The following is a 27,494-nucleotide window of genomic DNA, read 5'->3' as shown; positions in this document are numbered from 1 at the left end:
CGTGTTCCACTTCCTGTGGCAGGAATTGCAAGTGATTACAGCCAATTATTAGAGTGGGCGCATCTGGCGGATCCGCATACCATATACTGTCATTACATTACATTACAGTGGTACTTACATAATTGTCTCACTCCAATAGTGAAGAAAGCGCAATGAGCAAGGCTGCCTAGAAAATCCTCCTCCTTTCAAAGGCAGATGACGAAATTCCTACGTTCCCATACTACCCTACTTCTAAGGTCAGCTGCAGTGAGCGAGAAGTTCAAAAGACCGCGAATGATGAAAAGTCCGGATGATTCGCTGGGTTAAATTACGAAGCCGCGGTGGCGGAACGACCGAAAACTAGGTAGGGCTGGATCGAAGGTTTATTGGCGAAGACAACTGTGGTGGTGTGTTGCAACGTCAGAAAATTTTACTCAGCCTTGATGACACTGATGCAGGGCACCGAAAAAGGTTGAGTGTAGCCAAGGATAGATAAGGCCTCATAAGACTGTTCTACCTCTTCCGTCATCAGCCTGGTTGAATCACGGCACACTGCTTGCGCTCACAATATGTTGAAGCGCTGCCTGGTGAGAGAGAGGGGTTTCCAAATGCACTCTAGAAGGCGTTGCGGGAGCCTGAGGCGCTTTGAGCACAAGTTAGTCGAAAACATTCTCCACGGAACTATGACGAGTATGCCTGTCCTGCTGAGGCTGATAAGCTGACCAGGCTGAGCATGCCTGCCACCCCCGGTCATCCACACATTTGCCCGAGAGTCTCCATTTGATGCCTCAGCACCTAAATGAGTAGACCGGTGTGAAAATGGAATGAGGCTCTGTGGTAGAATTCCGCCTACTCTACGCAATGATTGCCTTACTGATTTCATTGCGGGCCATTCGTTCATTTGACTCAAAGGAACGCGCTTCGATCCCAGCGCCTTGCGCAACCTGAAAACATCTAACCCAACCAGTTTCAATTACCGCGCGAAATGAACTCCGAGACCAATGGACAATATCTTCAGCCTTTATTGTATTCAAATGTGTATGTGGGGCAAGCTGAGAGCACAATGTCCGATGTAGGCGCTCCCCCTTCGTCATATTGGAGTAATATTGATGCTCTCAGGTTCCACCGGTTCCTCCCCAGATCACTAGTCTGCACACTACAACTTTAAGGCCGACATCACGACAATTGAGCAGTGAACATGCTGAAAGCACAGGCAACGGCCTGCGTCCAAACTCTGAGGTTACGCCAGACTCAGTAAGCAGTGTGAGCAGCGACCCTGGGGATGGAGGCAATTCCAATGGTCCACTGCAACCTTTGGAAGTACGCATCCGCGATAGCCTGATTGCCTCGGCAGGTTCACACGAAAAGTTTCTCCCTAAATGCGATCTTGAGGAGATCATCACTCTTGAAAACATCAAAGTCGAGCTCAAACGATCAAGAAGAGTAGTATCAGACATAGATTTTATCGCCCAGCAGGTCCTTGAACCTCCTGTTGACCAAGTCACTTCGCGTCGGAGAATATTTGCAATCTTATGTTTACTCCAAAAGGCTCCAAAGATACAGGCCTTCATTGAGGAAGCGATCTTCGATTGTGATCTTCCGTTCGATTTCGGTACTCGGGGGCGCAGTGATTCTAGCGAAGGTTTCAATCCACCCCCAAAACTCTTCAAGTCTTGGAAGCCAAAAAACGTCGATGGTTTCGACCAGTACCAAGGGCAGCTCTTAGCCCCTTACTTCAAATTGAGCAACAATAACAGCTTTTCCTTCAGTGAGCAGAAGCTACACCATTCGGTCGTTCTACCCTTCGTAGAATACGAAGTCAAGGATCGCATCCTTGGTAAGACTATCCAAGGTGGCTTTTCTGAAGTCCGAATCGTAAAAATACATCGAGCGCATCACGATTATCTTGCTCCATTGCCGCAGCAGTCTGCGGAGGACTTTTACTTTGCCGTGAAACAATTGCAGAATCATGGGAACGCACCAGTTACAACCGAGAAAGAAAGGATACAGGAGGTCCAGGCATACAAACGTCTAAATTACATACAGCATCCACATCTTACACGCCTTCTGGCGACATATACGCACAGGAAGCATCTGCACCTGGTATTTCCGTACGCTACGGGCGACCTCCACAATTTTTGGTATGACCATTTCCCAAAACCCACGGAGGCTCTGAGAAATCACAGATTTGTGAGATGGATGTCTAAACAGCTTGTTGGTATTGCACAAGCATTGCATACAATTCACCATTGCGATGTCCAGGAGTTTGTTACCGATCATTCTTCTATCGACGCCGCAAAAACCCATGGTAGACATGGAGATTTGAAGCCGGAGAACATACTATGGTTCCCACATGAATCGAGCGGATCAGAGGAAGATTTTTTCGGCGTTCTAAAGATTTCGGACTTTGGATTCGCGGAATTCCATTCGCCACTCTCCTTATCCGTTGAAGCGTCTGGCGTCGGCGGCATTACGCCCACTTACAAAGCTCCAGAATTCGACATGAACCGAATTTCCCCCAAGTACGATATATGGTCTTTGGGTTGCATTATTCTACAGTTCGTTGTCTGGTATTTACGGGGTTGGGATGGAGTGGAAAGGTTCTCCAAAACCCGGATGGATGAATCTAACCGCTTGGACCATCCAGACGATTTCTTCAACTTCTACCGTACCCGCCCTGATGAAGAAGTTCTGGTGACGGAAGCAAAACCATCTGTTCGAAAGGTATTGATAATGACAAGACCTTGTAACTCATGAGGGATATTATATTGACAATCGATGCATAGGAAATTGATTCACTTCGAGATCACCCCTCCTCGAGCGACTTCATCCTCGATCTAGTGGACTTCATAGAGTCGAGGCTTCTCCGAATGAATGCCAAAAGTCGCGCTACTTGCGACGAGACTTTCCAGAAATTGAAGAAGATAGATTCAAATTGCAGGGAAAGCATAGAGTACTGCACGCAAAGGCGCAAAGCAATCACGAAGACGGCCACAGATCTATCGGACAGAATAGAAGTAAAGGTCTCAGCAAAGATGCGCGAGGAGATCATCGAGACAATCGACCCATCTTCACCGATACTACCCGAAGCAATCGAATGGCCGGAACAACGCCCTTCCACATCTACGGAAACTGGGATGGAGACAATTGCTGCTACAGAAGCCTCTAGTAGCCCCGGTACAACTGTTCATTCTTTTGGCACGGTTCCAGATCAAGTCAACCAGGAACCGGACATCGGAATTGGATTGAGAATTTTAGAGAATTCGAGCGAACAGTCCAACAACACTCGTATTGACCCACCAAACAACGCATATAGCACTAATAATGGGGTTTCGCATAAAACCGCGAACGGAATTGGAGATAAGCCTGAACCTCGGAATCGGTTTAAGATGTGGTTGAGAAAGCTACTCCGATGCTTTGTATGAGTACCTGTAGGACATCACGTTTCGACCTTTGTTTACTTTTCCACAATCTTCCAGATACCCTGTTTTTCACAAATATCCTATATGGTTCAACGGCTTCCTAACTATATTGTGTGAGATACCTTCCCAGAATGACTCTGTGTAACACCACAATCTGATGTGACCAAGATACCCGTTCCCTCTCTGTATGTGCGGGGATGTCGTAGATGTTCCATATCAGTCTACTATGACTTTCTCCTCGTCGACTTTGCGCTTCGTGCTTCGATGTATCACGAAAAAATACCATAACCCAATAGTAACACCTGTGAAAAGCACAGTGATGACTACATAGATCCACACTGAGCTAGAAATTCTGCTCTTACCTTCGCTACCAAACCAGTTGAAGAAGGACATGGAGAAAATACTCTATCATAGTTCACGATCAGCAAAGCGCAATCAGCTGTTCGGGATTGACCTACTGCGAAGAATGTTCCCGGAAGGAAAACCATCGTGACCAAAGAGATGGATCGCATGACTTTGGAGTCTCGGCTCGTAGCAAGTGCGACTTCGACCGCCGTCTCGCTATGTGCCTGTAATTCTTAGTGTACTGCAGAGAGAAACAAACACTTGTGCATACCCATTGAGTTGCCATGGCCATCCCTTCAACCCGCATAGTACAGTCTCTTATCTTTTCGTCATACTCATCCCTAATAGCTTCAAGTCTAAACCTTATTTTATTTCCGACGCTCTCCATCTGCTCCAGATAAACTATATCTGCTTTTAGTTGACCCGAGTCACTTTCCACGTCCATGCTCTTTATCAGTTGCTTCTCGCTGGTGCAGCTACCTGGTACTAATTTCGACAATAAAGCACTGCGGTGCTCTAGGTATATGGGGTTTCTAGAGGTTTCTTCCGCTTCTGCTCGATGAGAGCGAATTTCTTGCGCATTGCACGGGTTGAAGAGTTTCGCATTTAATTCCTCTGCATGTTTCGACATCTTCAAGGTCTGTGTATTCCAAGTGATGAGTGAGTTTCTTAGGTACGTCAAGTCGAGCCATGATGTTCTCTTTGCTTCATTGCGCTTCTCAATTTCGTCTTTGCTGAGGTATTGCACTTCGTTAGCCTGAAAATCTAGTTCAAAGATCTTCGCCTCCACATCGTTGATGCTTGTCTCGACTAATCTCTTATGTCGAATCATTTCCAGTTCTGAAAATATTCCCGGGAGTAGTAGTGGATGCGTAGCTTCATATGTGACTGTACGAAGCCTCTCCACTATCGACCTTTCGACACTTTGTGGGCAGCCGAAAATCATCGCGTAGGTAAACCCGAATTTCGGATAGTATGTCGCTGTTAGGGCGAGATCTGAATCCCATGAGTTTGACGTACGGCAGTTATATACTAAACCCATACTAGTTAGCTTTCGTGTTATACTTTTGACTCATGTAAACCTACCATAAGCTGGTTGTCCCATCTTTACACTATCGCAACTAAAGCTTGGAACGTCGGAACGGCTCATAGCTCGCGTAATGGATTCATGGATATGAAACTGCTCGCATATGCTCTTGAAAGTCTCAACTGAGAATGGTAATGTACGGATGCTTTGCTCTTTCTGTCGTACCGACGTGTTATGAGCCTCTATTGAGGGCCCTGTTTGTTTGTTGTCTCCAAGTGGCGCAAAGGTTGTGGTCCGCCGAATGCTAGCTTTGGGTATAGCGTTCGCATCCAGCTTCCCCCGCCATTCGGAGTAAGTCATGGGGTTTTCTGAAGGTTCGCATCCTGAGACTTCTCCAGCACGTTTTGCGAGTCTACACAAAGATGTCAACAAAGCGCACACGTTTGATGCTCTAGGAATGAATACATCAGAACGAAGCCGCGATCGGAGGGATTATTACTAGCTTGCTATTGCGGAGTTAGAAAGCCGTATAGGACGAGTCGCTGACAGGTCTCACGCAATGTAACCATTGCGCCCACTCATTTTCTGTCCCTAGTGACCATATTTGCATTCGAAACTAACCGAGTTAGCGTATTTCTGTTACTTGAAGATGATAACTTACACCGCTATTCTCGACAACTTCGATAACAATCGATGACTGTGGCCTGTACTTGAAAAGCCTCTCTAGATCCGCGGTCTTTTGGCTCAAGCAAGCGTTATCTTGGGGCCAATCCATCGTGAATATGTGCATACGAAACACGTGTCGCCCGATCCAACAAAATGAAGGTGAAGTTTCCGTTGGGGTTTTGAACAACTCGAGAAGTGAGGCAACGTAAAGTGGGCAACGAGGCTGAATCAGAAGTGGCCACGTGCACAGCGTTGCACCAAGCAACTCGTAAAGTCCGGTAAGCTCACCGGCCACCTAATGGCTGTGTTATGATGCTCAAAGGGTAACCTGAAAATGAACCCATTAAAAACTCATAACTCGCGCGATGTCACATTTCGTACTATGTGACCCACTAAGGCAGAAAATACAGATCGACGGTCGCCAATAAGTATGTTCCACAATTTCTGCATCAGCTTAGCTTTGCAGATGCGGGGCTTCTTAGCAACGCATTACAGTCGTAGTGCATTCAGAGCTTTCGAACGCTTCACATCTATAAAATGAGAGACACTTTCGAGCGAGCATTGTTGTCTTTCTCAGTTCTCTCATTCTAATCGGATTCTTTTCCTTGTCTATTGGGAGTCAACACAGTCGCTATGAAGATCGCTATCGTCTCTGCAAGATACATGGAGCAGACCTCTTTAGAATTATTCCTTGGGGACGTGTTTGGCTACGGAAAAGCGACGGTTAAAGTACCGTCTCTCCCTAATGATTCGTGAGTAGCTACTAATACGTGCGTAGTGGAAACGTGGCCGATTCCAATGCACCCTACCGCGTGCGTTGACTCCCGTATGTCGTAATTCGCTCAGAAGCTTAAAACTCCACTAATGCCAACAGGCCGAGCTCGACGCAATAAGATCCTCCGTTGAGATCACCCATTATGCAGAATCTTGAAACCCCGGGCCTTCATTCCGGGAAGCGCGCTGTGCGCCAGTCGATGAAGTGTACCGGCTGAGCGGATGAGGAAGATGATTTGAGGGATATTTACGACAAGTCAAGTTACTATGGGAGATAACTCGGCCTAACCGAGGTCAGCGAAACAATCGCTGGTTCTAGAGCATAATGCGCGAAAAAGTGCGCGACAAGATAAGGAGACGAAGCATCCATCTAGGGCATGTTCTGCAGCTCTTGCCTTGATTTCGGTTTCTGGGTTTCTCCTTTATGCGTGCTGAGAGCCGGTTTTCGCTCCCGTACCATCTTATTAGCCATGATGTTCAAAATGGCATCTACTGGCTCCGGCTCTCTTTTGACGTGTTTTTTAGGACATGCCTTCCTACAATAACCATCCGTACCATCCATGACTCGTCGATGCATCCTTTCAAGTGTTTCCAAGAGACTAGGAGACTTGATTCTGTTTCTGTCTTGCGACAACGCGATTATCATCTGCGTTTCAATGAGGTCTAGAAGCTCGTGGAAGTATTCTGTGCATGTGGGTAGATTGTGTAGGTCGCTTGTCCACTGCACGCGCGTCAGTCTTACAACGACAGATATGTTTAGACGGACAGTGAACGCACCTTTCTAACCTGTTCTTTCACTGTGATCGTATACCCTTGCCCGTTTTCCTTGACCTGGACATCAAAGAAGATATCTGTAACAGCCCCTGTGATGTAAGGAGACTCCCTAGCTTTCTCGAATTCCTGGCGATTTTCTTCACCGCCCAGCGCCCAACATACCAACTCCAGGAGAAGGCAGCCGAAAGTCCAGATGTCGTAAGATCGCGAGATTTTACCTCCGTCAAGGTCACATTCGGGAGGTCTGTACCCTGGTGTACCGGGTATTCCATTATTCGGAATATTGGAACGACTTTTATCTGAGTTAATTGCCGACAGCCCCAGATCAGCTATGACAAGTATACCTCTACTATCTTCTTCAGACTGGTACCATAGGATATTCTCAGGCTTGAGGTCACCATGACGGCCATATTTGGGGATTGCTTGGAGAAATTGAGTTGGTTCGTGGACAGCATTCAACGCGCCCGCCATTCCGACGATCTGCTTCGAGATCCACTGCACGAGATCGATATCAATGCGTATAATACTTCCAGGAAGACGAGAAGAGCTCCAATAGTCTTCCAGGTTAGCGCCTGCAAGTGGGAATAAGAGATTGTAGCGGTTATTGAACGTCCATGACATGAGCAAAGTGATCAGATGTTTGTGGGTAAACCGCTTCAGTGCATCCAACTCCTTCCTAAACTCCGTGGCAGTACCAGATGCCGAAAGCTCTTTCAAGGCAAATTTATCGTTCACTATAATCTCGAAAGCTGTTAGAATTGGTGTAGCTATAATTACTAGGGACAGAAAAAAAGTCACATACTGGTTTGAGAAAATCATTGAACCCATGGCAGTCCGGATGTACAGTCACCTGTATGACAGTAGAGAAACCACCATCTCGCATCGGCTTGACTTCAGTAAAGGGTAAAATAGCACCGGCTCGTAGATCTTTATGCTGAGTTGTTCTGTGGTCTCCATTGAAGCCAAGGATTACTGGATTCACTTGGTGCTGATACTGAAGGAAACAATCCTTATCGCGGGATTTCAGCTCTTCGAAGCAGGCAAGCACTTTATTCGGTGCATCCGTTCGGGAGATTGCGCCCCCACGTACTTGGAGGGGTAGACACCCGTCTGTGACGCCGTCCTGAATGAATTTCTCAATATACTTCCCTTTCCCGGCAAGCGTCAATGTAGCAAAGACCTTTAGATATCCGGCAATAATCTTGTGAACGAGTTCGAACGGGTCTCCGGCTAACTTCTTGTCGCTTTTCAACCTTGCCAATTCTTGTGAAACGTGGTCTTTTGTCATAATGTTCTTGAGGATTGGCGGCGGCCAGAATATCTTATCGCCCATATCTGCATGCTGCTGTATAAAGTTCTTTCGAAGCACGCCATCGAGACAGTCGGAGCCCTTCATTTGGATAGAATGGTCGTGACGAATGTCAAACATTGGCTGAGCCCCATCCCATTCATGAGAGCTTATTCTGATAATAGGGTTTTGAGGTCCCATGGAAGGCCCTCGTTACTGCTCGTTTCTTGCTTGCAGTTAGTTGTATTGTCGGATCAATGCAGGGTTCTGTTGTAATACTCAATCAATCTCAGTGTGAAAGGAATATATCCAATCTTGATTATCTTGAAAATAGACCTATAGAAGCAGATCTTGCAAAGGATGCCTCTTTGGGAAGTTGTGAAAGAGTTGGAAACGGTAGACGGCGCTGTGCCTGATCTTCAAAGTACAGCGGGCTGAAAGGCAGCTTTTAAATCTTGCCATATATATCGGACTCACATAAGTGTCAGCTCGTGGGTGCCTAAAGAGGCTTTCGTTTGGCTGAGCCTGACTGAAGTATTGATGAACCGCAGGCGCCTGCATGAAAGGTCATGGGAGATGGTGTGGAGAGATTGAAGCTTATTGATGGAGAACTACCGATATGTCTTTGAAGGACCTCAGGATTAGGCAACCTTGCCTATCGACATGGTCATTTAGCAACGAGGCTGGAGCGCAGGACGCTCAACCCATGCGGGTTTCCAGCGAATGGAAATCATGGCCCGTAAGCCTGCAATGTGCAAAAAGCCCCAGCTGACACTTCACGAGCGTGAATGAGCAGAAGTGAGATGCTTATGTAGGCGCGACACGTAGCAAAGGCAAATCATGCGTTTGTCTACAGTATTCAGTTGCAAAATGAAGGGCCAATCAACTAGGCTCTTCTAGGTAAGCGTATAGGAACACATAGAGATCTGTCACTATAGAAGAGAGTTGTACTCAACACAGTATGATCTAACTCATTAACATTTTTTGACCCATTTTCAATATTTTAATGATCCTAGATGGAGAGGGGCTTTAAGGGTTTCTCCGACGTATGTGACGGGAAGCTTTCGGTCCAAGATCATTCTTTAGCCATGCGCACCTTTGAGGTTTACCTTTTTTCTTTAAGAATCTATTGACACTTCCAGCAGCAGTTGTTCAAACTCCACTCCGTAATGATAGTATATTCTAAAAACTCAACAGCCGCTTCTAGGAGGACCTTGAAAGGTTGTGAATGAGCACCTGGGATATGCGGTGTAATCGAAAAGTATTTAACAGGGAAATAGCACAGCATCAAATGCGAGACCAGTGAACATTTCATCATTTTGAGGTCAGAAAGAAAACATTTATACAATGAAGTCATCGCCTGAAAGCTTGGTTTTCTCAGCCTAGACCCTAGCTTCGCGTAGCGTTAACCTTAACCTACCATCATCATTGGAATCCCTACCTCAGGTCTTTCACATTCCTCTTCCAATCTCACAAAACAACACAATCACAATAACTCTATCCATCTTTCAAAATGGGTTGCGGATCAAGCAAGAACGCTCACCCCGTGGAATCATCAGAGAACGCGAGACCAACGCAAACTTCAGGTGCTGTGGCGTCACAGGGCAATGCCAACAATGCGCCAGTGCAACGTCATGACCAGGCGAGCGCTGCTGGGGCGGGCAGGACTGAGAAGGCACGGAGGCATCCGGATAACCCGGTGGTCTATTTCGATGTTGCTATTGGAGGTATGTTGAGTGTTTCAGTCCCAATCTTGTTCGTATTGAGTACCACGTTTACATGTGCACCATCCTCTCATAATTACGAGCATATTGTTTATAATTGCAGCATTTGGGCTTGTAATTGGTTTGATAAACTAACAGATACTAAAGGACAACCCGCCGGCCGCATTCAGCTAGAACTGTTCCTAGATGTTGTTCCAGCAACATCAGAGAACTTCCGCAGGTTCTGCACAGGAGAATTCCAAGGCGGCGGATACAAAGGAAGCACCTTCCACCGTGTGGTAAGCATCTCCAATTCGAGTCTATTGTCACGTGGTCATACATTAACTATATCTCAATTCCAATTTCTCACACATGACCGTACTAAGCTCCTACAGATCCCCAACTTCATGATCCAGGGCGGCGATTTCATGCGAGGTGACGGAACAGGCAGCGCCAGCATCTTCGGGGGCGAGTCTTTCGACGATGAAAACTTTGAGCTCCGACACACGCACCCAGGTCTACTGAGCATGGCAAACTCCGGCCCAAATACGAATGGATCTCAGTTCTTCATCTTGACCGCTGCGACACCGCATCTGGACAGAAAGCACGTGGTTTTTGGCGAGGTTCTTGATGGCATGGATGTTGTGAGGAGGATCGAGGGAACGAAAACTGGAGCCGGAGATAGGCCTCTGAAGGAGGTGGTGATTACGAGGTCTGGGCAGCTTTCGGGGGCTAGCATGTCGTGAAGAGTTTAAGGAGTTTAGAGAGGATCAGGTATGGTAGTATATGAAATTAGTTCTTTTCGTTTTGATAGCGGTAGGAATATGATGTTAGTATAATAGGCACGGGGCGGGCTAGCACACAGGCAAAAAAGCGGTTGTAACTCATCTAGATAATTTTGTAATTGACTTCGTATACGCTTTCTCTGCATCTACTGGCGTTCTTGCTTTGTTCCTATTGATTCAAGTAACAGTATAGTATGATGCTCGTACACATAGCTGAGCTAGAGAGAGAAGAAAAGATTGTAAAGCTCGGAGCGCTGAACTAGAGCGACTTCGTATCACACCACCATCCGAGTCAGCCAGTACAGCACATTTTCACGTGCCATATCGCTGTGCCACACGCCTACAATTTTATGAATTCCTGGAGCCCGCGGCCCCCAGAGATCAATAGGCCAACCAATCATGATGGACTCCCCCGACAACCACGAAGGATTCGAGACGAGTTTGTGGCGGGGCAGCACGGTCCCACTTGGGACACCTGAGCGCGGAGTTGGCCGCCGACCTTCAAAGTGCACACTTTGCCCGAGAACAACTACCATACAACAAGACCACAACAACCGGGATACGAGAACGCCGCGTAACTTTACTGGATGCATGTACTCCGCGCATCATCTTCCTTGTCTCCTCCCTTCGAAGATCGACATCGTTGTGGCGCGGTAGAAAGGGTTGTGAACAGCGCCCTCTGAAGTGCGTGACACATTTCATTACGAAGAACACGACGGCGCCAAGGCGGAGCTAAACACCGCGTTCTTTTTTATTTACCTGTGCGAAAGAGACGGCTCATGAAGAGGTTAAGAGCGGCTTGTTGTTGAAAGAGCTAGGAAACATTGGCGGCATAGTGTTTCGCATCCCGAAGTCCGAGGAGTCCGTGAGAGTGGATCTACGCAGCACATCTAGAACGGGCATTTGGCGCACCACAGGAGCCTGTTGTTGAACGCGTCTTGGTTGAACGAAAGACGCGATTAGACGCGTTGTTTCTTGAAACCGTGGAAGAGGCAGGAAAGAGAGACAAAGTAGTTTGGCTTGGGGAGATTGGGACGCTGCCGTTTGGTTGAATCGACGTTTGCAAACCAAGACTGCGCAGCCTCTTGAAGAGCAGCGAACATCACCCCCAACGCAGTATCACTGGATTTGTCGACATTCTCATTGCTACAACTCGTTACCGAGTACAACAGTTATTACTCCATCACATTACAACACCCGCCATGTCCACAACATATTCCTCCCAGACTGATCCCCAGTCTCTCCTTTCGACATGGCATATCCACAAGCAAGAAGCAAACGCCGGCAAGCGCCTCGGAATGCGCAGCCTTGAACTTCTTGCCGTCACGGGAGCCATGTTTGTCGTCCCCAGTGTCATCCAGCGCCTGGTCCACAGCTTGGACGACGTCTACGAGCTCCTGGGCCGTCGCGCACGCTCACCGTATGCAACCATCTCCTGGACGGGCGTCATCGTCGCTCTTCTGCTATTACTGGCTTGGCACGTCTGGTTAGGCAGACTGAGCTATCGCGTCGTATTGGAAGATGGGCCTGCGCGACGGGCAGGCGAAAGGAGCAGTGCTAGGGACGAGAGGGTAGAACAGAACACAGCCAGCGGACGCGTAAAATGGGGCCGTGTACTTGGGCGCGTCGTTATACCGTTACTTCTCGTGGTTTTCGCAGTTCATTTCGTCTACCAGCTTCTTCACATAGTCACGAAACCGGCGCCGTTGATCACAGCGAACACAGGCGGGATTGACGAGGTCCGTAATCCAATAAACGGCTTGCCATAAGCAAGATCGATGTTGCCCACATTTTTCTCCGCGGCGTACAGCAAGGCCTATCAATGTGTTTCTGTGTGGGACCTCGAATCACACTCGAATCATGTTCCCAGAGCTCAACAATCCCTAGCGAAAGTAACATGGGACGACACCAACAAAGAAACCTTGACACCCCCCAGCAAACCCCACTACCACGCCTCCACGTCCCACCAAAAAATCGCGCTCTCCGCAACAAACATCTTGCGTCTCGGACATGCCCCAGCGCAGCGGCCTTGTAAAACACCTCGTTCCCCAGCCAGCAATAAATGAGCACGTAAGCCACTTGTCTTTCAGGTCAGCTCACAAAGCCTGTCTCGGATCATCCTTGCGTGCGCCACCTGCGGCCCGTCGTCACCAGTTAGCCTGTACAACGCTTGTGCTAGGCTGGGCTGACGTCGATGTCGTTGACCGGTCAGCGGGCGGGAAACCTTACGCCCGACAGACAAGGGCACATGCAGCTAGGAGCACATGCCGAGGATGTACCAGTAAGGGTGCGCTAGCTGAATTTGCCGCCCGTACAAAAGCATTGCTTGGCGCAACGGGGGCTGGATTAGGTATGGTTGGTACAAGGGTCTGTGCACGTGTGAATTTGAGGATGCAAATATGCAGGGTCTGCGTCAGCGGCTCTGCCCAGTGGAGCAGAAAGACGTTGGCATTATTATCGTTAATGACTTAGTACAACTCGGAGGACTCTCCGCGTGTGGTCTGGGGTGCGGAGGGCTCTGGAGATTACTTGTGGATATACTGTACGTTAGTTAAGGTAGTTACCAGTGGTTTTATTCGATGCGATAAAAAGTATAATTGTAAAACTCTGTCTTGCGGATTGAGCTAGTGCTTGGCTGAGATAGTTAGGAACTCATCATAATAATATCCTAATTTCTTTGGAGAATAGGCTCAGAGCATAGTGCGTCCAAACACTCATCAAACACCTCCTCGGATAATAAGAAACTCGATACACGAAAGTCATCGATCGACTCCTGACATGAAGCTGTCCAATAAATGCCGGAGTCAGCAGGCTGTTTGAGCTAGAGCTGTATCTCTTGGTCAGTTTCCTTCACATGCTGCATAATGGCGGGTCCACGGCGGCAGCTTCTTGTGTCTGAGAGCCTCCGATAAAACCACCAGTGCCTGTCATCGATAACTGGCTGTGCCAATTACTGTCGAGCGCTGTGGCTAAGACAAAGGTGGTGTCGACAAGGTAAAAATCGGCATTTTAGGTATTGAGTACAGTATCGATTGTTCACCCGACAGCTTATAATTCTAACTCCTGAAGCACAAAATCTAAGCACACCTTGCTGAAACAATCGTGCTGCGGTATTGTTACAATAACCCGTACGCGATGGCAAGCCAAACCAGAGGACGGTGTGGTAGGGAGGAACTTTCAAGTTCGGGTATTCTGTCCAGTAGATGGTGGCGTACTTATCCTACGTTGTTGTGATCCCACGGCTTTAGGCGAGGTTGACAGTGTGACATGCCGTGGTAAGTTGCATAAATTGCCCATCCCGAACAGTGGGTACTGATAAGCCGCGAGGGGACCTCGCTCAGCCTGCAGAACACCAACCGCCACACATCCACTTCGAACAGGCTACGCAAGTTTGTTGTGACGTATCGAATTCTTGGTATTAGACGAGGCATGCGACTGGATTCAGTGGCCCCAGGGATATTAATGTCGCATTGGTTGCCACCCAAGAACGAGGTGCCAGAAGCGACTCGGCTTGGCGCTGAGGAAAAAGCAAAATGGCTCTGATCTCACGTTGGCGCAGATGGATCTTGATCTCGAAACTTCCGATTTCGATTACATGACATTGCCAGTGTATTATCGCATCTGGAGGTCGCAGTGTAGTCGTCGCGTAGGTGTGACTATGCATGTAGATTTTGATCTAGATTGTTAATTATATCCATCTCTCTTTGTCGCTTGGAAAGGTATTGAAATTCCATCAAATACGTATATGGCATGTCTCGACAATTTTTTTCTAAAGATTAAGGATTTGATTCATGTTAATCCGGTGTCAGTGCTCACAAGCTGCTGACCAAAGGAGTCCATCCACCCGGTTGGTATCAGTCGTATTGGAGCCGCTACACATGTGCCGCCGTATAACCGCATGCTGAATGAGCTTAAACAGCCCGCTTGTCAACGACGAGGTTGCGTTTAAGACCAATAAGTTGAAGCATCTCTTGCCAAAATCCCACGGGAGCTGAAATAAACGAGGATTCGTAGGCGTCGATGAGAGGAGCATCCCAGACAAGGTCGACCTCGTGGGGTTTCAACCACTTGGTCCTCTTGAGAACCTTCCAGACAGTGAAGGTGATGGGAGCGAGACCAACCATAGTGTAGTTGGTGAAGAAAGTCACGAGCTTCCAGCCGCCTGGCTTGAAGACGGAGTAGCCGTATACAAAGACGACCACAATCTCGAAAATCAGCGCAAACCAGGTACCGTATGGCTGGAAATAACCACAGTACGGTAGAGTCTTGCGATCAAGACCTTGAACCTTGCAGGCTTTGTAGAATGCAAGGTAGGTAGCGCACATGACAATATAGTTGATCACCCCTCCGGCAGTGATGATGTTGGTGAGCCAGGTTAGGACCTTGGCGGAATTGTCTGACAACTGGAGGAAGGAGAGGAGGGGGAAAAGCATGACGATGACAAAGCAGTAGATCGGCACACCATTCTTGGTGCACTTTCGGAGGAACTTGGGGGCGCGGCCCTCGATGGAAAGCGAGTACAAGCTGCGAGTAGCACAGTACGTGTACGTGTTGCCAGCAGAGAATATACTCGTAATCAACAGGGCGTTGACGAGATGAGGAAGTCCATCGATACGAAGGTTCTTCATAGCGATGACATAGGGCGACGCGGCAGCACTTGTCGTACCAGCTTCCAAAACGATCTCGAGCTCCGGGTCGTTGTAGGCAAGAACGACGCCAACGCAGAGAGCACCAAGGATGAAAAAGGCACCGAATCGCCAGTAGACAGTCTTGAAGGCATTCTTGATGTAAACGCGAGGGCGCTTAGCCTCACCGGACACCATAGAGATGTACTCAGGGCCAACGACGCAGAAAGAAGCAGCCCAGAGGGAGCCGAGAAAGCCTTCGAATCGACCCATGTCACCGTTGCCATGAGAGTTCATCGGGCCCGGGTCGCGCCAGTGACGGAAACCATAGGCATCCTTCTGGGGGTTGCCACCGACCATGGTGATGAACGTGAAGGCATACAAGATCAGGATCAAAAAGACCTTGCCGCCAGACAGCCAAAACTCAGCCTCGCCATACGCCTTTACAGCGAGGATATTGCAGGTACTATAAGGTGGTTAGTATTCAACTAGCGGGTTACATGAAGCGTCGGTAGCAAGGAAGGATGACTCTTACCCATAGAGCACGATGACAGCCGCGCAGACCGCAGCCGCTGGGATGTCATCTCTCCAGAATTTCAGGACAATGTTGAGAGCCGTGATTTCGAAGGGAATGAGCAAAGCTTCGTAGAGGAAGAAGTTCCAGCCAGCCATAACCCCAAAGGCCTCGTCGACCCAGTGACCTGCCAATCGAACGAAACCTCCAGAGACGGGCATGAATGTGGACATTTCGGCTATGGCGTTGTTCACTAGGGCGATAACACACGAATATCCAGCATAAGCGATGATGAGACCAAGAGGACCACCTTTGTTAAGGGCACCACCGATGCTCACGAACAATGCGGTACCGATGGAACCGCCAATGGCGATGAGTTGAATCTGACGGTTTCCAAGATGGCGTTGCAGGTCGTCGGAGTTGTCGTGAACCTCACCAGGCTGGATATCGTCATTGGGGTAAGTCTCGCGGACGAACTCGCCCGAGTACTTCTTCTCTTCATTCATAGTTGCAGTGGGGGTTGTCGCGTAGGCAGTCGATGAGTTGTCGCAAGGGAGTCAATGTCGCATGAGGAAGTGTCGCTTGCGGGAAGTCGCTATGGAGTCGAATAGGGTGCAGGGGATTCGACTAGCAGTCGCTTGGGGGGGAAGCCGAAGCTACAAAATGAGTCGCACTGCTAGCAGTGAAAATGAGGGAGGGCGGTAGGGTAGCAGTGGAGGAGATAAAGAGGCCCTTAGCAGCTTGGACTTCGGGGTGAATAGCACGGTCTTTATACGACAGGCAGACGCGGCGGGACATGGTACAGAGAGGCCCTGCGTGTGGATCCTCACGGTTGAGGGTGCCATGCGACCCAGGCGACGAAAACGGTTTGGCGTATTTCTGGCGGGCGGCGCTGGCTAACAGCTTGTAGCGTAGTGAATGTACCCATGGCTCTGGGCACGGGATCATCAATAGGTAGGCGGCACAGAGTTTTCGACAGACGCCGGCCTCAATCGCTGCGCCAGCAACCCCGCTTGTTACATTGTCGCGTGCGAATCAGCATGCGCCTTCCCTGGCTAGCGGCGTGGGCGGCGATGCCTTAGTGTCCCGGCCTGGGCGAAGCTTCTGCCTTCCCACAGCTAGCTGACGGAGACGACGAGAGCAGCCATTGTTGAAAGCAACATGGGCCCGCATCCTCGACAGTCGACAGACAATTCAAGAAACGTAATCCAGTGTGGCTGTCGGCGCTGGGCGCTGGAGAGCCCCGCTGCTTGCAAGTGGACGCGGGCATAATCCAACATCGGAATGTCGCGTGCAAATTGCTTGCCCTCACAAATCCTAGCCTTGCCATTTGTCGTCAACCCCAGTTCCGAAGTAAGGGCTGGGGTTAGAGCTGGAGTTGCCTTTGTTTTTGGCTGCGGCGCAGTGCTGCATGCGGATACGAGCTTTGCATCTTTTGTTGGAAAGAGGTCGTATGATAACGGCGACCAGCGTTGCGTCCATCAGCCGTTGGTAGGTGCTCCCATTGTGACAGTCTTGGGATTGTCTGGCCATATTGTTCGAGTCGATCAGATGACGGCATCGAGCATTTGGCGTCACCATTTTCCGATCCTCCTCCAAGCCGTGAGCCGAGATATGCGACTCGCGTACAGGCTGGGGCCAATTCTGCTTCCATGCTGCCCGTTGCTCGTAGTACTAACGACACTTCGACCGAGACATAGAGTATGTGGGATAGCCTGTCCTTGACTTAAATGTGCCTCGTCACTCTGCCTCACCTACAGTACAGAGATATGCGATCTGCATGCATGCAGGCCATCTCCTGCAGTGATGCTTGCTTGTGAACCCAATGTCGAGGCCGCCAATTGCGTGCCAGCCGGTCAGCAAAAAAGGGAACGGCATCTCAAAGACAGCCCACGGTGGAACAAGTCCACGTCTTCTAGAAGGAAAGCGCCTCGCCCAGCCTCTCACATCAGCCTCCTACTGCTGCGCCTGTCGTGGTATCCTGCCGTACCATGCTAATCAGACTCGTCGCATCGCTATCTGCGACAATTATATGGACGCGTATGCTTTGTGGCCAAAGAAGCGGGATCCCAGGATGACCGAGGTGGTGGACGATGAGAGGTGAAGGTTGAGGAAGTGTGCCGATGCAGTGTTGGACGACTGTTTATGAGTAGATGGTCACTGGTGACTTCCCCAACACACGAGATTACAAATACACTTACACTACTGAGCTTACAAATAGCATTGCAACTCCACCGACAAAGTAATCCAGCGTCGCTGCTCTCTAAAAACCATGAGTTGTACAACGGGCTCGACACTCGCATCTCAAATCATGATGCAGGCACGCTAATCCACAAAGGTGGAAATATTGTTCCACATGCCAAGCTGAGGCCCAGGACAATTTCCGTCAACTTGTATACTTGCAAAGCTTCTTATGGTGATACAATTTGCGTCTGCTGGCTCACGCATGATATCATCACTCCTTATCGTCAGCTGCCCCGCTTCGTCGGCTCGGGCTGTCGTGGACGCCTTATCGCTCTACACACACACACACTTCCTCTCTCTCTGACTTTGAATAGCAAGATTCTGGGTCAAGCACTGGATATTGACGCTTTCGCAATTACTACAACATACTCACGAGTCTGTATCTACCTACTCTGGAACCATTTTCACTCATATTTTCGCCTCGCGTCTGGAGTGGCCAAGGCTTTCTTAACTTGTCATCTTTCTAGTCACTATCTTCCATCTTCGTTGTCAACATCAGAAGAGCGTCTTTGCTGTGTTTCCGAATTTCCTGTATTGCGACCTCATCGCCAAGCGATCCAACACCTCTCGAACTTGTCGCGACATATCGCAATCACTTGGTCACTAGTGCAACGGCTACACCAACAACTCCATCCCAACCGACTATCGATCCAAGACCGAGCTAGCGTGCTCTGGTCCCGCAACGCTAAACCAAACCTTAAGAACACCTACTCATCTACCCAAGAAACAATATGTGCCGCTGGTTTGCGTACATCAGTCCAACGGAGCCATGTCTCCTATCCGATGTGCTGATTACGCCCGCGAATAGCATCAGCAAGCAATGCTCTGAACACTACCTCCCGAAGCTGCTTCCTCATGATAAAGATAAGGATCTGGACCAGTCTTCTGATGAGCTTCTACGCATGCGCAACTCGCTTTTGAATATGGATGGGTTGGGTGTTGCATGTACGTACCTTGCCACAATCGAGTCCTTGCATGCGTTATTTCTTTTCATAGTGATGGTCGAGCTATAGCTTGCATGCGTTTAGCAGTCTTTCACAAGAACCTCTTAGCTCAAATTCTGCAATTCAGGGTATACAAAGGCCAACTCTTCGTACATCAAGCACGTCGCCGGGCCCCGTCCCGCCCTATACAAATCCCAATCGCCCCCGATCAACGACTTCAACTTCAAGTCCCTCTGCGAAAACACAGAAACGCACTGCGTCTTCGCCCACATCCGTGCCAGCAGCGGCAGCGTCGTGACCCAAGTCAACTCGCACCCCTTCGTCTTTGGCCGCCACGTCTTCATGCACAACGGTGTCGTGTCCAACTTCTCTTCTATCCGCCGGGAAATGACGGATCTCATGTCCTTCGACGCATACTGTAACGTCATCGGGTCCACGGACTCCGAGCACGCCGCAGCATTGTACATGACGAATCTGACAAACCACGGCGCGAAAGTCACTTGGGAAAAGGCGTACTCGCTAGACGCCATGTTTACCGCGCTACGCAAGACTGTGCTGCAGATCCTACAGCTCCAACACGATAAACTGGGCGCTGCGGCGAACACGCCTAATTCACTCAACTTCTGCACTACAGATGGCACATCACTGCTTGCTATCCGCTTCCGCAATCACGCTACGCAGCAACCGCCGTCACTCTACTGGTCTGAGTTTGCGGGCCGCACTCTCAACACAAAGTTTCCGGGTCATCCTGATAGTAAGGATATGGTGAACGAAGAGGCGATGTGGGGAGAGGCGGAGACGATGGGGAAACATACCATTGTTGCGTCTGAGCCAACGACTTTCGATGAGAAAGAATGGCATTTAATCAGCAGGAATTGTGCGTTGCTTGTGGATGGAGAGGGGGTTGAAAGGGAGGTGGAGATTGAGTACGATGAGCATCTGAATGCCAAGGATCCGAAATTCGATGGTGAAGCAGCTTGACTGTAATAGGCTCTTCTATGTGGGGGTTTGCAACGTAGTATTGGTCGCAATGGATGCCCCGAGAGCCTCTATACACTCAAAACATTACAGTTGTCTTCTAGATAATCAGAGGCTTCACAACGGTTTCTCCGCATTGTTATACAAGTTACTCGATTAATCTAGCGCCCTGGTATTGCAACCCTAGTCCCTCCCAAACGCCCCAAAACACGGTATCTTAAGAGTGGTTGAGCATGAGCTAGTCCCGTATCACATAAACAAGAACACTTCAAAACTTGCATACTTCCATTCAGCTCAACTCAACTCTTCCTCCGACTAAATCATCACCGATCCGCAGGCCCACCACTGCGATCAAGCACACCCAGCCCTTCCACGGTAACCCCGCTTCCCTTCCTCATCGGCAACCCATCAGGCACCAGCCCCATCCGCTCCTTAGCCGCGAATTCCTTCTCCCTCTCCTCACGCAGCCTCATGACTTCAGCTTCCCGTCGAACTTCCTCCATGTGTCGAGTTCGCTCATTGCGCGCCTTCTCCTGTAGCTCTCCAAACGGATCAAAGCGCTCGCTCTCCGGGTTGCGGAACGGGTTCTTGATCCAACTGCCCCTGTCAGTCAAGGTAGTGGAGCGCGGGCGCCCCGCTAGGACATCGTACGCTTTGTTGAGAGGAGGGTCGGCGAATGGATTGGGTGTAGGCGGGATGCGGGAGTTGTTGCCGCGTTCTGTGGACACGGTTTCCGGGCGAGAGTAGGATGCTGGGCCGAAGAGAGTATTGCTGCGGTCCGTCGAGCGCGTCATATGGGAGCTGTCGATGTTGTTATTGGCAAGGTTGAATAATGATGAGCTAGGATCCACGTGTGCTGTTTCTGGTGCGTGAAGCGAGCCTGTGTTGCCGGGATTGAAAGCATCGTCTCCGAGGCGTTGATGATAGGCCCTTTGCTTGCGCTTGCGACGTTTTATAAACGCAATTGTGCCTATGATAAGTGTGAGGGCACCTAATAATTTGTCAGTTTGGCTTCACTGGATTAATAGGGCAGAGACGGACCTAAAATACTGACGAATGTAACGGCTACTATGGTGCCTTTGGTCATATGTGCTGGTTCTGACTGCGGGAATGACTGTTGTGGAGCACTATTTTCTCCTGAAGTCTCTAGCTGTGGCGGTGGTGGAGGGATAGAAGATGTCGCTGCAGGCTGCTCTGTTGAGATCCGGCTGGTTTGCAACAAGGTAGAGCTTGTTACAGGAGGTTGAGTAGTGCTTCCGAGTGCAGACTCAGCGCTTGTGACCTGTGGTTGAACTTGCGATGTAACGTCTGCCGTGGTATTTTGCAATACAGATATCCTAGTCTCACTGCTATCGCTCGCGATAGAAGCTGGCAGAGAGAATGCTGTAGTAGAAGGGGCCCCGGGTGCAATAGTGGCTGTGGCAGATGTGCCGTTCTTCGCTGGCGAAGGTGGCTCCACACCTTCATCCTCCGAGTCAGAGTCGGAGTCTTCCCCTTCTGATAGTGCACCCACAGTTGAGGGGCTACTGAACAGTGAGTCCGGGCTCTCTGGGCCTTCTTCCTCTTCTTCCTCTTCTTCTTCTTTTTCAGCGACAGCACTAGGTGTCGTGCTTGCCGTGGGTTCTTGTCTTCTGACCCGTCTCGGAATGATGCGCACAGGCGATGGCCTTCGAAGCTGATAGCGAGCCATGCTTTCGATACTGGGTTGATTATGTAGAGATACGCTCCTGAGCGTCCACCAAGTGATCCCACTTCTCCCTGTTGTAGAAAAGTCACCGGGACTAAGAATCGAAACGAGCAACCCGATCAACGGAAAGTGAAAAAGAGTGGCCTGACTTTTACTCACACTGCGAACACCAAGAAGCGGGGGAAAGAGAGAAGCACCAGGAGATGGGGATGCCAATGCTATGAATGCAGGATGAAGCCTTGAGCTACCGCCCAGCGTCGTTACCTCAAGCACGAAACGTCTCCAACTCGCACATCTGTGGATACCACCCGTGACTAGTCTCCCGCCTCAATGCCTTTGAGGGGATGCCATCGAAACGGCTCTGCTGTTACAGGGCTAAGATCTGCGCGCTTGAGCCTAAGGCTAAAAGATAGCCAAGACGTGGAGTGCGCGGTTAGCATTCAAGCATCAATATATGACGTTGATCTCGCGGCAGTAAATACTATAGGAGCTCGTTGAACATTGATGGTTGGTTGCGGCGAGAATCTGAGACGGCTTGGCGGTTTGACGCGCGACGATGGAGTGCGACGTGTGTCAGAAACTCCGCACCTGTTGATTCGGCATAAGAGAGATAAGAGCCGCATAGCTACCGTGCTCTTTAATAACTCGAGCCTATGGATCGTCGTCATGAAGATGTGCAACACCACGTAGGGGCTTCAATCTGATGATGTACGGCGTTGGAGGGAAAACGCGTAGACGGAAGGCGAGTACGTCGCTTATGACGCGTTACCAGATGCACCAAATAACAGTGCGAGGATGAGGGCTTGGGCTATGCGTCCACTACGGTTACTCATTAGAGAGATGTGATGAGGATGTTCACCTCGCGTCCGTGCATTGGACTGGATGATGTCAGCAAGTCTCGCATAGTTCAGCTCACGGGAGGGGTGTATTCCGCATCAAAAAGGAACTTTAGGCTCCCGGGTCAATTTCAAATCATGATCAACTGCCCGACACGTTTAAGATCATCACTCACATCAACGTCGATGTTATTGGTGAAGCACAAATATGAGTCGGTTCGAAGAGCCGAGAATTCTTTCTGATGATCAACTTGAACTGTGTATTGCCACAGTCTGCTCAGTCTCATGTTAGTATCACCATTTTCAAAAACTATGTTTCTTCAGTCAAGTAAGTGTGGAATAGGATCTCTATTCTACGAGAAAGAAACGAAGGCTGTAAAGCTCATCTAGAGCTATCTATGATTAATTACAATGCTAATGCATAACAAGCAAACACCAATCTAGTGTAACGAACGGTCCCAAGACCGCATATCTAAGTTCCCAAATTAGGAAGTCTATGCAGGAATACTTTTGTCTAGACTCTGACCCAGGCACATCTCGTAATATACACCCCTCTGCGCAAGCAAATCCTTGTGTGTGCCTCTCTCCGCGATCCGTCCCCTGGCGAAAACAACGATCATGTCCGCGTCCTTGATCGTGCTGAGACGGTGAGCCACCGCGACTGTCGTGCGTCCGCTCTTCGCCTTCTCGAGCGCAGTCTGAACTACCCTCTCAGACTCGGTGTCCAATGCGGAAGTGGCTTCGTCGAGAAGAAGCAGACGCGGCTCCCGTATCAGAGCCCTGGCGATAGCAATGCGCTGCCGTTGACCGCCAGACAGTTGTGCACCTCGGTTACCGCACATGGTTGCAAGGCCTTCGGGTAGCGATGCGACAAACTCGTGGATGTTGGAGTTCTTAGTTGCGGCTTCGATTTGGGCGTCTGTGACTTCCGTCTCCATACCCATAGCAATGTTGTCGCGCACAGTTCCCTGATAGAGGACCGGTTCCTGCTGGACAAGAGCGACATCTCTTCGATACTTGCGGGGACATAGCTCCGTGAGATCATGGCCATCGCAAGCTACGCGCCCTGAAATGGGATCGTAGAACCTTTGGAGTAAGGAGATCATCGTGGACTTTCCGCACCCTGACGTACAAAGTTAGCGTATATCTCACAAGCCATTGGCACAGCAATACTTACCACTTGCACCGACGAAAGCGATGAATTGGCCCGGACGTACATCGACATCAATGCCCTCTAGGACCTTCGCGTGTGGTCGAGACGCATATGCGAAAGCGACATCCTGTACTTCGACGTGCGCTGGCCCTCTGTCCTCACCGTTGTCAAAAGGCGGCTTCGATGAATCCTCTTGAACGGCAGGCGCTTGTCTACGTAGCCAGAAGACGTAGTTTGCGGCAGTGGCGGCCTTGGTCAGGCTAGTCGTGTATGAAAAGAACGAAGCCGCGGCCTCTCCCGAGAATATCACGCCAATGAAGACAGTGAAGAACTGAGTGTTGTTGTACTCACCAGTACTGATGAGTTGACCACCATACCTGATATTTGTCAGACTTGGTTCGACGATGAGGGTAGAGGATGACATACCAAAAGCCAAGGCCCATGGCGAGGAAGTTGATAGACTGAGACAGGGAGTACCAGAACATGGTGTAACCCAAAGCCTTGATGGATTTCTGAGCAACGCCACGGAGACGCTCCTCATACCTGGCCAGAATATGTCGCTCAAGTGCAAGGCTGGATACTGTCCGGATGGCGGATACGGCCTCGGCTGCTAGAGCAGCGCTACTAGCGAAACGTTTGCCGGTATCCTCTTCGAGCTTGAATTCGAGTCGTATTCTCAGGTATCCGGAAAAGATGAGGGGTGGTAGAGCTGTTAAAACAGAGAGTTAGTAAGCTTGTATTGAAGAACGTGGGTTTGACTAACCTCCGAAAACAACAACTAGACCCAGCTTCCAACCGACTACAATGGCCAAAATGGAACTGGAAATCACGTTGACTACACTGATCAAGATAGTCGAGAGGTTGAACCCCATGAGCTCCAGGATGTTCGTTGGATGGTTCGAGAGATTTGAGGCCAAAGCGCCGCTTGCATTGTCTGGGTCGTCGAAGAAAGCCATGTCCTGCTTGAGAACAAGTTCGAAGATCTCACGTCGATATCTTCTCGAGATGTTCTAGCATATTGTCAGCACAGTCGAACGACTTGGATGCAGTTGAAGTTAAGGGCACTTACTTGCGTGACGACATTGCTTGCCCACCCCATAGCACCATAGACAAGCAAATTGCCAAGGGCTACGACGAAAAACATTAGTGAATAAAAGTCGCCCTGCTTCACAGCTCGTTCAGGCGTAAGCTGAAAGGATTCTACCACTCTTGCGAACAAGATGGCCTGGGCAGGGAAGGTTGCTCCTATTCTGCTATTAGCATTGAACTCAAGCCTGAAGTGCCAAGTTGAACTCACCACCCCCGATAATCACAACGACCAATAGAGCGAACCACTTCCATAGTACGCGGTCTTGCTCCTTCAACAGGATCCAAATGCACTGCATAAGGTTGAAGTTGATGCCATCCTTCACCGACTTCTGTGGATCTTGACCGATTCCTGAAGCTTGAGTCTGCGTTCGCACAAGCGCTACCTTCTCTGCAGCCTTCTCGTCATCCACATCCACGGGCTCTTCGCTTTGGCTTGGACCGAGATCTTGGGCTTTGACAAGTCGAGCTAACACAAATCAGCACACGAATTATTCCAGAATGTTCAGCAACTTACCATAAGCACCATCGCGTTCTAGGAGGTTCTCATGTGTGCCCTGCTCGACCAAAAGACCGTTGGCCATAACAGCGATGTTGTCTGCATTACGGATAGTTGAAAGTTTGTGCGCGATGACGATCGTTGTTCGGTCACTCGAGACACGATCGAGCGCTTGCTGCACGATCTTCTCTGCCTTGGGGTCTAGGGCGCTCGTGGCCTCGTCAAGTAATAATACTGTTGGTTCGGAAACGATACTGCGTGCAATGGCGAGTCTTTGCTTCTGTCCACCGGAGAGATTCATCGCACGCTCACCAAGCTGAGTGTCATAACCCTTGGGCAGTCGTTCGATGAACTCTTCAGCGTACGCATTCTTGCAAGCACGCTCGACTAAAGCACGCTGTTCGGCTTCCGGGAGATTCGCCTTGTCGGTTCCAAATAGGCCAAATGCAACATTCTCATACACCGTGCCTGAGAACAAGACCGGCTCTTGCTGTACTAATCGAACATTGGTCCTAAGCCAGGTGAGGTTGAGCTCTCGGATATCGGTGCCATCAAGGTATATTGTCCCACTAGACTGGTCATACCAGCGTTCTAGAAGACCGATGATAGTGGACTTGCCACTGCCGCTGGGTCCAACAAGGGCTGTAGTCTTGTTGGCAGGTGCCGATAGGGTCAGGCCTTTGAGAACTGGGACATCAGATCTTGCTGGGTATGCAAAGGCAATATCTTTGATCTCAATGACGCCATGGCATGTTGTCGGCACCTTGCCCTCGTCGCTCAAAGGATCAATCTCGGATTGTCGGTCGATGGTCTGAAACAGCTCCTCAGCTGCCGACGATGCTTTGGACAGTGCAAGGATCTGGGGCGCAATGGTAGTCATGGCGGTTGCGGCTACAATGATAGCCATGATGACCGTGAAGACATCGCCACTTTCCTTGATCTCACCGCTGGCGTTCATTCGAATACCTTGCCAGAAGGCAAGCCCATAGCCACTGTAAATGCAGAAGAATTCAGTCGAGAAGAGGACCATGTAGTTTGGAGACTTCTTCATGCCGACCTCCATGGCGTCTCCAAGAAACTTGTCGTACTTGCGCGATAGCAGTGGGTGCAGCCAGAAAGCATGCACTGTACGGATTGTCGAAAACACCTCCTCAGCAAGCATGCCAGCTTTGGATTGTATGGTGAGCATTTGTGCCTCATGCTTGGTATCGATGCCCACACTGACGGTCATGACAACAAGGATGGTCGGAACAATACAGACGGTGATGAGGGTGAGCTTCCATTGCACGGCGAAGGCAATGGCAAATGCTGCCACAAACGTGGCTGCACCCTGGATGGTCAAGGTAAGCTTTTCGGAAATGCCGTTGTTGATAGTATTGCCATTGGTAGTAGCCTGGGTTGTGACAGAGGCAGCGAAGTCCGAGTCGAAGTAGGCAATGTTTTGTCGCAGGACGTGCTTGATGAAGTCGATTCGAAGTGCCCTGGTAGTTCGTATAGCTGCAATGGATATGCAGACCTGGTTGATATCAGTATCAATGCTTGGCAAGCTAGCATTCACTGAAGACTTACCGAATGAATGTAAACAAGACCGAACTTGGCCACGAACAGATAGACAAAGTAAAGAGTATACCTGTTCACTATAGAACGGTATTGCGCTGGTGTACTGGTTCCGGTTGCAAATCCAGTAAAGGCCGTGACGAACTTGCCAAAAATCAAGTCCATCATGGGCAAGACCGCACCAGCTCCAGTGGCCGCAGTAAAGGCGATAATGTTGAGTATCCAACTGTTGCGATCCGCATAGTTGAAGACGCGCTGTCATAATGTGAGCTCATTTTGCTGTTGTGAGGGTGCGTGTAGACTAACGCCGTAGCTGCCCATGCCGCCCTTAGCCTCATCAGGCGCCCCTGACTTCTTCTCGGCTGAGACGGTACTAGCCGTCTTCTCATCCTCGCTCCGGGGTCGCTCTCGTGATTGTGGCTGCTCCATCATCAACGATACAAATGAAGAAAAGGTGAATGTCGTGCAGTGAGTCCTACCCTCAAAGCGAGTTATAGATATTTAAAAGAAAAACTTAAGCGGAACGCCCTGTCGGGGTCCCGCGTCCCGCGGAGGCCGTGGAGTCCAGGGCTCCGGACCAAGCAAAATCGCCATAGCAGCCGACCGAA

General features: G+C 49.7%; 9 protein-coding genes across 9 annotated transcripts; 4 read left to right on the top strand and 5 right to left on the bottom strand.

Annotated features, from left to right (window-relative positions):
* Window positions 1-1,284: 1,284 nt before the first annotated feature.
* On the top strand, window positions 1,285-3,404 carry K460DRAFT_272217 (kinase-like protein; the record flags this gene model as incomplete). Its single annotated transcript, XM_040927779.1, has 2 exons — window positions 1,285-2,673; window positions 2,766-3,404. Coding segments are annotated over 2 exons (2,028 nt in total), but the record flags the coding sequence as incomplete, so codon positions are not given.
* A 91-nt stretch (window positions 3,405-3,495) lies between these two features.
* K460DRAFT_412448 (uncharacterized protein) lies at window positions 3,496-5,548 on the bottom strand (the record flags this gene model as incomplete). Its single annotated transcript, XM_040937540.1, has 7 exons — window positions 3,496-3,806; window positions 3,860-3,970; window positions 4,018-4,778; window positions 4,833-5,185; window positions 5,239-5,279; window positions 5,330-5,389; window positions 5,435-5,548. The coding sequence occupies 7 exons, from the start codon at window positions 5,546-5,548 to the stop codon at window positions 3,618-3,620; spliced, it is 1,629 nt and encodes a 542-aa protein (XP_040793363.1). The 3' UTR covers window positions 3,496-3,617.
* A 765-nt stretch (window positions 5,549-6,313) lies between these two features.
* K460DRAFT_423327 (kinase-like protein) lies at window positions 6,314-8,476 on the bottom strand (the record flags this gene model as incomplete). The annotated part of the gene is made up of 3 exons (XM_040938200.1): window positions 6,314-6,934; window positions 6,991-7,728; window positions 7,790-8,476. 3 exons carry the CDS (start codon window positions 8,474-8,476, stop codon window positions 6,584-6,586), a joined length of 1,776 nt encoding a protein of 591 aa, XP_040793362.1. The 3' UTR covers window positions 6,314-6,583.
* A 1,273-nt stretch (window positions 8,477-9,749) lies between these two features.
* K460DRAFT_361570 (peptidyl-prolyl cis-trans isomerase H) lies at window positions 9,750-10,847 on the top strand. The gene is made up of 3 exons (XM_040932489.1): window positions 9,750-10,002; window positions 10,147-10,277; window positions 10,374-10,847. Exons 1-3 carry the CDS (start codon window positions 9,789-9,791, stop codon window positions 10,722-10,724), a joined length of 696 nt encoding a protein of 231 aa, XP_040793361.1. The 5' UTR covers window positions 9,750-9,788; the 3' UTR covers window positions 10,725-10,847.
* Window positions 10,848-11,965: 1,118 nt separating this feature from the next.
* K460DRAFT_400835 (uncharacterized protein) lies at window positions 11,966-12,532 on the top strand (the record flags this gene model as incomplete). Its single annotated transcript, XM_040936366.1, has 1 exon — window positions 11,966-12,532. One exon carries the CDS (start codon window positions 11,966-11,968, stop codon window positions 12,530-12,532), a length of 567 nt encoding a protein of 188 aa, XP_040793360.1.
* Window positions 12,533-14,674: 2,142 nt separating this feature from the next.
* K460DRAFT_273686 (histidine permease) lies at window positions 14,675-16,408 on the bottom strand (the record flags this gene model as incomplete). Its single annotated transcript, XM_040927900.1, has 2 exons — window positions 14,675-15,854; window positions 15,924-16,408. 2 exons carry the CDS (start codon window positions 16,406-16,408, stop codon window positions 14,675-14,677), a joined length of 1,665 nt encoding a protein of 554 aa, XP_040793359.1.
* A 2,469-nt stretch (window positions 16,409-18,877) lies between these two features.
* Window positions 18,878-20,071, top strand: K460DRAFT_271417 (N-terminal nucleophile aminohydrolase; the record flags this gene model as incomplete). The annotated part of the gene is made up of 2 exons (XM_040927722.1): window positions 18,878-19,091; window positions 19,218-20,071. 2 exons carry the CDS (start codon window positions 18,878-18,880, stop codon window positions 20,069-20,071), a joined length of 1,068 nt encoding a protein of 355 aa, XP_040793358.1.
* A 905-nt stretch (window positions 20,072-20,976) lies between these two features.
* On the bottom strand, window positions 20,977-21,922 carry K460DRAFT_22257 (uncharacterized protein). Its single transcript, XM_040927287.1, has one exon. It carries the CDS (start codon window positions 21,756-21,758, stop codon window positions 21,090-21,092), a length of 669 nt encoding a protein of 222 aa, XP_040793357.1. The 5' UTR covers window positions 21,759-21,922; the 3' UTR covers window positions 20,977-21,089.
* Window positions 21,923-22,909: 987 nt separating this feature from the next.
* K460DRAFT_328037 (P-loop containing nucleoside triphosphate hydrolase protein) lies at window positions 22,910-27,365 on the bottom strand. Its single transcript, XM_040930688.1, has 9 exons — window positions 27,193-27,365; window positions 26,899-27,141; window positions 25,348-26,845; window positions 25,042-25,299; window positions 24,814-24,989; window positions 24,508-24,754; window positions 24,171-24,453; window positions 23,769-24,121; window positions 22,910-23,714 (listed from the first exon to the last, which is right to left on the bottom strand). The coding sequence occupies exons 1-9, from the start codon at window positions 27,316-27,318 to the stop codon at window positions 23,086-23,088; spliced, it is 3,813 nt and encodes a 1,270-aa protein (XP_040793356.1). The 5' UTR covers window positions 27,319-27,365; the 3' UTR covers window positions 22,910-23,085.
* Window positions 27,366-27,494: the final 129 nt, after the last annotated feature.

This window comes from Cucurbitaria berberidis (genome assembly GCF_010015615.1).
Source record: "Cucurbitaria berberidis CBS 394.84 unplaced genomic scaffold K460scaffold_1, whole genome shotgun sequence".
Lineage (NCBI taxonomy): Eukaryota > Fungi > Ascomycota > Dothideomycetes > Pleosporales > Cucurbitariaceae > Cucurbitaria > Cucurbitaria berberidis.
Note: the sequence above shows the minus strand (reverse complement) of the source record. Positions and strands in the feature narration are given on the sequence as shown.

Excerpts from the sequence above, each read along its gene's own strand:
- K460DRAFT_361570 (XM_040932489.1), top strand. The coding sequence starts at position 9,789 with ATGGGTTGCGGATCAAGCAAGAACGCTCACCCCGTGGAATCATCAGAG. Across the intron at positions 10,003-10,146 it reads TTTCGATGTTGCTATTGGAG|GACAACCCGCCGGCCGCATT; the intron begins GTATGTTGAGTG and ends CAGATACTAAAG. Across the intron at positions 10,278-10,373 it reads GAAGCACCTTCCACCGTGTG|ATCCCCAACTTCATGATCCA; the intron begins GTAAGCATCTCC and ends AAGCTCCTACAG.
- K460DRAFT_22257 (XM_040927287.1), bottom strand. The coding sequence starts at position 21,758 with ATGGCTCGCTATCAGCTTCGAAGGCCATCGCCTGTGCGCATCATTCCG.
- K460DRAFT_328037 (XM_040930688.1), bottom strand. The coding sequence starts at position 27,318 with ATGATGGAGCAGCCACAATCACGAGAGCGACCCCGGAGCGAGGATGAG. Across the intron at positions 24,990-25,041 it reads CGTTGTGATTATCGGGGGTG|GAGCAACCTTCCCTGCCCAG; the intron begins GTGAGTTCAACT and ends ATAGCAGAATAG. Across the intron at positions 24,454-24,507 it reads TCTAGTTGTTGTTTTCGGAG|CTCTACCACCCCTCATCTTT; the intron begins GTTAGTCAAACC and ends CTGTTTTAACAG.